At 46.0% G+C, this 9,112-nt stretch overlaps 1 protein-coding gene across 1 annotated transcript in view; it reads right to left on the bottom strand.

Annotated features, from left to right (window-relative positions):
• Nucleotides 1-207: 207 nt before the first annotated feature.
• Nucleotides 208-9,112, bottom strand: part of LOC310866758 (kalirin-like) — a 74,113-nt gene continuing 65,208 nt past the window's right edge. The window contains 3 exon segments of the mRNA XM_083776482.1: nt 208-595; nt 5,568-5,704; nt 6,389-6,560. Coding sequence (XP_083632608.1) covers nt 266-595; nt 5,568-5,704; nt 6,389-6,560 — 639 coding nt within the window. The 3' untranslated portion in view covers nt 208-265.

The following is a 9,112-nucleotide window of genomic DNA, read 5'->3' on the forward strand; positions in this document are numbered from 1 at the left end:
GCTTTAACCGACCAGAGAGAGAGAGAGAGGTGTTAACGGGTAAAAAAGAAACCACACAAAAAAGCCAAAAAAAAAAAAAAAAAGTTTCTGTGAACTCCAAAATGAGTTAGGGGGTGTGGTCACACAGAAAAAAAGGGAAAAAAGCCACAGGCTCTGCATGCCGTCCAATCAGAGTGTTCGGTTTCAGAGAAAAAAAACCCACAAAAAACAGGAAGTGCATCTGGGGGATTGTGGGGGTTTTGGGGGGGGGACTTGGGGGCGGGACTTACTTGATGTTGTGGGCGTCGGCCGTCGCCGCATTGGCCACCGCCAGGAAGGAGGAAGCGGAGGCTGAGTCTTTTATGGTCTTTGTGGGCGGGGCCAGCACGTGTCCCGGCACCCAGCCCTCGGCGGCCGGCGATTGGCTGTGGGCCGGCCGGTACACCAGGTACATGTTCTGCTGATTCGTCGCCAGCACCTGCACCGCCTCGCCCGATTGGACGCTGATCTCGTTCTCCTTCAGGGCCGAGTAGTCCCGACACACCTCCATGCTGGACGAGACGCCGTTACAGCCCGAAGACACGCCCCCCGACACGCCCCCCCCACTGTCCTCCTGCTGGGGAGGAGAGGAGAGGAGAGGAGAGGAGAGGAGAGGAGAGGAGAGGAGAGGAGAGGAGAGGAGAGGAGAGGAGAGGAGAGGAGAGGAGAGGAGAGGAGAGGAGAGGAGAGGAGAGGAGAGGAGAGGAGAGGAGAGGAGAGGAGAGGAGAGGAGAGGAGAGGAGGAGGTTAAGGTGTGTCTATAGCCAAATTCCAATATCCAACATTTGGGCCACTCGCTCCACTCACATTCCAGCATGGCTGTGTTACGGCAAAATTGGTGACCTGCTGAAATGGGTATTGGAATTTGGTAGAAAACGGACCTGTAGTTACAGACAGCAGCCTGCAGGAGGAGCAGGTGAGCAGGAACACAGAGGAGGAGGAGGAGGAGGAAGAAAGTTTCTACACAGATGTTTTGTAGATCTAGATTCTCTCTTCGCTATACACAGATTCGAGGTGAAGCGGCAAACAGTCGACGGTGGCGTCCTCACTTCCCATATTCACACACCGACGGTGGCGAGCTCACACCGACCGACTCATTTGAGGCAATGTAGGGTTCAGTGTCTTGCCCAAGGACACTTCAACATGTGGACAGGAGGAGCCGGGATTCGAACCACCGACCCAGGGATCATTGGACGACCTGCTCTACCTCCTGAGCCACAGCAGCCCCAGATGTTTTGTAGATCTATAAAGTGTTTGACCACTTTGGTCACAGACAGACCGTAGCGCCTCATACAACAGAGTCATGAACTCTTTCACTGCCACAAGTAAATCTATTTATTCAGCCCATGCAGAGCCAGCCATGTTCCGTTTGTCCACTGCGATGACGTTCGGGGGGAAAAAAATAAGAAAAAAACGATTGTCAAACGGAAAATGCGTTATACAACTAGAAACAAAATTTCAATAAATTTTACTGGGTGCCTGCAGCTCGCCAAGTCTGTGCAGCATTTGAGCCACGGACCACCATTTGATGACACTGTGAATTTCACCCGATTGAATACATTTCAAGTAGTGCTCATACTGTACCTTTTAAGAATATTTGGCTAGTTAACAGTTTGACTGCGGAAAACGATTTATCGGACTTTTAATCAACCCCCCTTCACTGCCGAGATTGTTGTATTACCTTTAGAGCATACGCTGAATTATTTGGGCTTTTAATCCGCGAAAATCCAGCGAAAAAAGGTCCCTCGGTTTGTTGTGATCCAATCGTACCATCCACCATCTTGGTGCACCCGGAAGACGCACACAAGACTCGTCTCCATGAGGCGTTGTACCCCATTCATTTGCATTGGCCTCAATTTCCCAGAAGCCCTAGCAGCCCACAGCATGTGACGATTTCCGGTTTTTTTATCACAACAGATGCGCCTACTCTCTTTCTCCGCGGCGAAGAAGAATTTTCTTTTTTTTGTTTACATTACGGCGGATTAAACACATAAAACAAAACTCGCGTATGTCCGATATGGCAGCGACATTAACCTGGAGTAATCCATTCAAAGCACGGAAACTGTTAATTTAATTAATTTGGCTTGGATTTAAAAGGACTTTGCTAATTCACATTTAGAAGAAAATATGAAAATATGCAATTTCCTCCACGGGCCTAGAACGTCCCAATTCAGAAGTAATTTAGCTGTGGAGAGGATGTGGTACACTTTGAAATGTAAAGCCTGGATGGCAACTGCAAGACAACAGCACCACACCTTAAATCTCTATACAGGTTGTTACATCCTTGAATGCTACCAATATCTGAATAAAATGCTACAACGCAATAACATTCTGGGTTATTTCCATAGCACGTTTTATGAAGATATAATGAATATGATTAAATGTGCATCAGACAACCAACAAATGTATTACGAAGGATGTATTATTTATAAACCAGCAGTACTAACTATACAGTTTAGGTCCTGGTAGGATAGAAAAACAGCGGTATAAAAGGTCCTGGTAGGATAGAAAACAAGCGGTATAAAAGGTCCTGGTAGGATAGGCAGTATTAGGCACCCTCCCTGGAGATGTGCTCTTGAGCAAGGCACTGCACCTGCCATTGCTCATTTAGTTTCACATCAACCCAAGATCCTCGGAGAGGAATGGGTCGGTTTCTCGTAGAATGAATATCAGTTTTAAACTTGCAGGGGTTCCTTTGCTCCTCACTGTGTCTATGACAAGACGTGCCTTTTCATGGATCACTTTCTTCGCACAGGCTTCATCATACTCTTCTTTGATTATCACCCCCTTCTCAAACAGTTTGTCTAGGATCTGGTTGAGAATGGGATGTGACATGCTGTTGATGAAACTGCTGCGCACAGACAGCAGTTTGTCTGTCGCTGCATGACTTGGTGTGTGCTGAACATGTTGAAAGGTTGAAAGGTTTACATAACCTTCCCATGCACATTTGGAGGTGTTACTGCTGCTTAGAAGCAGCCTAACGTGGCTTAAACGTCGCTCTAAATAAATGACAAATGTCGGGACGTAATTGTGATAGGAATATTCGTCAACTTCAAATACGGCTCTAACTGGTTCAATTATAATGGAATCATCTTCAGGTGAAGTGGATAGTGTATATTCTTGATTTGGGACTAGTTTACAGGGAGGCTTTTCAATGTAAATCTCTTCTCCAACTAGCTCCCTCCTTTTGTTCTTCACTTCGTCCAGCACGACGTTCTGGCAGCAGCAACACTTTCAGAGTTGAACTGGGATGATCATCGTCAAACGGTGGTTTATAAAACACTGGCAGCAATACCAGGACAGGACTGGGCCCATACAGCATCTCCATGATGATACCAAATAAAGACAACCCAGTTACATCTATGATAACATGAGTTTCTGTGATCACACAGGGTTTGATCAGCTCAAAGCCATCATCATCCACCACATGGACAACAGACAAGGACTTGCCTCCACCCGTGGAGAGGATCTCACAGAGTGGAATGTGTAGCTGACACACAGACCCCTGAGAAGCTTTGATGTCAAACAGTGGTCCCGCAGGCTTCTTACTCAGCTGGGATAGAAGCCCCCGGCCCCAGGGGACTGTCTTGTAAGTCACCTCTCCATCTTTCTCCATCTTAAACCCCATGCCGGTCACACTGCATCGGAACAGTCCTGCGTGGGTGCAGTGGAACCTGTAGCTTTCCTTGTTTTCCACAACAATGATATCAGGTGTGAATGTCTGCGTTTTGTCCAGTAGTGTAACATCATTTACACTGTGGGAGCGTTTTTCTCTGAAACCTGTCTTGTTCTCTAAACATGGGATTTGGATCAGTGAAGGTAAGCTGTGAGAACGAGGCAGAGAGGCGGATTCTTCCATCCTCAAACCACTGAAGGACAAACTTAGATCAGTTTAATCTTGGAGCTCCAGAGAGGACAGCGATTCTGTAACACAATATTCTTCCATCTCACCATGCATAGGAATAGTTCCCTATAGAGAAAATCAAGGACATTAATTAAACAAATATTAAACCAAGACCTTTCCACAACGCCAGCTCTTAAAAATTGAACATCCTTGCCAACTGACTGCTGGGTGATTCCTAACTCTTTGCCGAGTTCTCAGATTCTGTCCGAACCGTTCCGTTCATGTGCGAGCATGTGTGAGAGGTGGTCAACTTGACCATGAATCATTAACAAAGTATCATTTTCACCTGGGCTACTCTATGCAAATGCAACCACTATTGAAAGTTAAAAGCACACTGACTATGTGTCTCAATGTAAGAATGTATGTCGGAACAAATTGCTCTATCGCAAAAAGTAAACGTCTATACTATTTTTGTTTTCGCCGTGAGTGACCCGAGACATTAAGGTACGCCGTGTGCGATCGTGATATTGGTACGATAAAAAACGTGGTTATAAGAGCGAGTTAAGAAATTATGTTTGTGATGAAAAAATTGCTGACTCATTCAGGCAGTTAACATTAAGTTTTATGACACATTATGATGGTACACCTGTCGCTTTCAGGGCTGTAGTTCACGTACCGTATGTATCTGGGCTGTGGTTGTGACATTGGGTGAAAGAGGACAAACCGTGCAACGTATTCGAATTCCGTCTGAACCACGACAAAGTCGATGGCCTCGTATGCTGTTTGACGTTTAAATCGTGTTTCTACGTAACAGTATGCCAGAGCAATGTGGCTCCGAAGTAACGTGTCGTTTTCTGTTTTTTCCCGCGTTTCCCCATTGACTTTGAATGAGGATTTTTCGAGTAGTTTATTGCGAATTATGTGGGCACGGTAACGTGAATCGGAAAGAAAAGCACCAGCACACCATTCCCGGCCGAGCCGCACGTTTTGATGTATATATTGCGGGGCTTTGGTAAATCGTGCGGCCGGCCATAGAGGTCAAAGTTTCGGAACATATATTACGATTATTATTATTAAGTATGTGTTGCAGATTTCAACCTGTGTTTCTGCCATTGCATGGCAGGCACCCAGAATAAATGTTAAACCCTCAGAAATCGCCGTGGTTGCGTGGTATCGAAAATTGTATAGAAATATCAATACTTTTCCAAATATCGTATCGAAGTTGAAAATCCAGTATCGTGACAACACTAATAGAGACGTATACAACCGTATGAATGATGCTAGGTTGCTATGGAGACGTATACAACCGTATGAATGATGCTAGGTTGCTATGGAGACGTATACAACCGTATGAATGATGCTAGGTTGCTATGGAGACGTATACAACCGTATGAATGATGCTAGGTTGCTATGGAGACGTATACAACCGTATGAATGATGCTAGGTTGCTATGGAGACGTATACAACCGTATGAATGATGCTAGGTTGCTATGGAGACGTATACAACCGTATGAATGATGCTAGGTTGCTATGGAGACGTATACAACCGTATGAATGATGCTAGGTTGCTATGGAGACGTATACAACCGTATGAATGATGCTAGGTTGCTATGGAGACGTATACAACCGTATGAATGATGCTAGGTTGCTATGGAGACGTATACAACCGTATGAATGATGCTAGGTTGCTATGGAGACGACTCACCTTCTCCAAACACGACAGTCCTCCGTTGGCCGTGGTCCCCCCAGGGGGGCCCAGTATCGAGGGGGGGCGGCTGTGAGGGGGGGAGGCGCCTCCCCCTTTTTTCTCCGCCTTTTGATACTCGATAGGAGACTGCAGGGCTGGAGCACACACATGCGCACACACACGCACACACACACGCACACACACACACACACACACACACACACACACACACACACACACACACACACACACTTGTATTATTACTGTACTTGTAAAGACATCAACATTCATGTTTTATTTCCGGTTTTCCCCCAGCAGCAACAAACACCGGCGGTTTCTGCTATAGAGCACCGAAGTCCGATGTCAATATCGGTAGAGGGCGTGTACTTTTTATTTGCATTGTAATCCCCATAGGGGGATTTTAGATCGCCTCATAGAAGAACTGTGCCGATTATGAATTATGAAGAATCAACTGACTGAGAGAAAACACTATTGCTACTGCTACTGAATTAGTTAGATTTTCACTAGAAACAGACGATACAGAGACACCTCCCTGCCAATAACGCCGAGACAGCTTGTTTATTTTTGGAACACAATGCCGCTTAGGCTACATGAAACGATTCATAAGATGACCCCATGTTATTCTCCATAGAGAAATTACTTCTGTGAACCAGGCAGAACCAGGGGATGAGCGAGTGGCGTCAGGACTTTGGCGCTCTATTGGTTATGGTTAAACATCTTGCATTTGACTTAATTTACGGGAAGTGGTGTGCAAGCACGTTCCTTTATGGTTGTCGGCAAAATGTTTGGTGAAACGTGAATGTGTGGTCGTGTCTCACCAGACAGGAAGTTGCTCTGCGCGTCCAGGACCTCCCGTACGTGTCGGACCCACACCTGCTTCACGTCCACGTTGGCGGCCTGCAGCGTGAAGCGGTCCGACGAGCCGCGGCACGACAACACCAACTTACACGGATCAGTGTCCACGGTCTCCTCCAGACCCAGGAACGATACCTGGAGGAGAGGAGAGGAGAGGAGAGGAGAGGAGAGGAGAGGAGAGGAGAGGAGAGGAGAGGAGAGGAGAGGAGAGGAGAGGAGAGGAGAGGAGAGGAGAGGAGAGGAGATCCATTTTTGCTTAAACACAGTTGTGAACCGTAATCAATTTATAACACATTCAGACCGTAGGACGTGTACAAAAGTAATATCTAATCAAACCGTTGGATCCAGTGGACGTGTACACATACGTCATAGTGATTTTTTATTGATATCAAACAAAAAATTAAAATTCCACATGGCGCTGCCGTTCACTTCCTTGTTTACGGCTCAGAAAGAATGGCCCGTATCTCCTAATCTAGGGAGCTCTCCATGGTTTTGACCAGGTGGGCACATACTAATTTCTGACTTCAACATGCCTCTCGGTTAGAATATTAATGCTTCTAGAGAGACTATAGTGTAATCATCGCGAGGCAAGCAACATTATGGCTCCTGCCGGGCTCCCGGTTTTTGGGGGGAACGGAAGGCGGGGGATTTTCAGAGTAAAATCCCTCATATCTTCTGGCACTCTAAGTAAATCCCAGCACTGAATGTGTTTAAAATAGGCGCCATTGGCGACCTCAGCGGTAAGGTTAGCAAGGAATATCACCTCTAATACTAAGCATGTGTTGTATGGAGAATATAGGTTGCTACCTTCAGGAAGGAGATATGGTGTACCAGCATACAATAAGGTCAGACTAAAGAGGTCCTTTGTCTACCAGTCGACCTTGAGGCTTAATCAGGAGATGTAGTAGCCACAGGATAATCTAAGCGGTGGATATTGCTCATGTCTCTATGTATGTAAATTGTCTTGTTATTTGTGTTTTGTATATGTGTTTCTGCATACTTGGCTGCTGTGTCGCAAGACAAATTTCAGTGTGAACTGACAATAAAGTACTATATCATATCATATCATATCATATGATATTATCATTAGAAACTAGAAAAAGTGCCCTTCTGGGCACAGGTCTCCACCAGGTTATCCACAGATCCGTGCAGTTAGAGGTAAAAACACTTTTCGGGCAGTTATAGCGCCACCTTGAGGTTGAGTTGAAATTGTTCATGTGGCATTTTGTCCTCGGCCTAGTGGGAATGTGGGTGCACAATTTCACAGAAATCACGCGATGTGTTCATGATTTGCAGCATTTTGTTTGAAACTGAGCACTCCTGTGAACTTTGGAAGCCAATCTTAACCAATCAGGATGGAGTGTGAGAAATCTGAAAGACCGGTTTGGTTGAATGGCTGTAGAGCAGGGGTAACCAACCAGGGGCTCGCGAGCTACCAGTAGCTCGCGGGAACCTTTCAAGTCGATCCCGAAGTGACGGGCAGCAATACACAGCAGAATGTCGTTCGCAAAAAAAGAGCAGATCTACAAGCTAACAACGTATAGAGGCTCGATGCATTTCAGCTTGAAGATCTGTTCCCCTTGCTTCCACCGCACCGCCCTCGGCCCTCCCCCTTTTAGCACTCTGTGCTCATGTGCTGTCTGTTGTTCCCCTCGCAGGCAGGCAGCACACACAGCAATGAGAGCATCAGAGTGAACGCAGCATGATAGCGTCCCCGACACGTTGAATATTATTATTTGTAAAGTTCGAACGCCAACTTTTAACACTGCACGGCTGCACGCACAAATAAAGAGTGCACTCGGCACTCGCACATGACGGATTATTATCGATCAAAACAATCCTTAGCGTGTTGCACAGCATGAATGATATAGTAATCACCGACCTGGCTGGATAAATATCACTATGACAAATTGTCAAAATGTTTAGTGCCGCTGTCAAAACATGACACAGTGAGAGTTGAAGATTCTAACTATTGAACAAGAAAGCCACAGTTTTGAAGGAAGTGGGTCCTAGACAGGGCTTGACGCTTAGCTCATGGATGCATGGATGATAGACAGACTATCCGTTTTTATCCTGCTGTTCCATCATGTGATATTCGATGCAGGGCAAGATGCTCGATTGTGAATTAAATTGTAACATTCTCCTTGGCTTTGACTGCTTCAGACAGAACATCTGACACACAGCTACGGTAGACTATTAATTTACTAAGCTGTTAACTTACTCGGCTGCCTACCGTTGCTTGTTAATCAGGTCACACAATGGATGGACCACTGATATTTATCAATCCAGGTCGGTGATTTTGTAACATGCTTTTGTAACAAGTGTTTTTTCTAACACGTTTTAGTGGTAGATCTTGGCTTACAATTGGGAATAAAATGGGCTCTTGGGCTTGAAAAGGTTGGTTACCACTGCTGTAGAGAGACTGTGTACCAATTTGCGTGATGTTTGGACAAAATCTGTAGGTGTGCTGTGCAAAAACTTGTTTTGCACAAAGCGGCCTCCTGGTGGCGCTATAACAGGCCGTTCTGGAAGGTTGGCATGGACCGGGTTAACGGTGGCCGAGATTAGCTGCTAACGGACGGACACACACACACACACACACACACACACACACACACACACACACACACACACACACACACGGACGGACGGACGGAGTGCAAAACATACTCTCTCCCCATGCCTTC

This window comes from Protomyctophum parallelum (genome assembly GCF_964188405.1).
Source record: "Protomyctophum parallelum genome assembly, chromosome: 11".
In the NCBI taxonomy this organism is placed as follows: domain Eukaryota; kingdom Metazoa; phylum Chordata; class Actinopteri; order Myctophiformes; family Myctophidae; genus Protomyctophum; species Protomyctophum parallelum.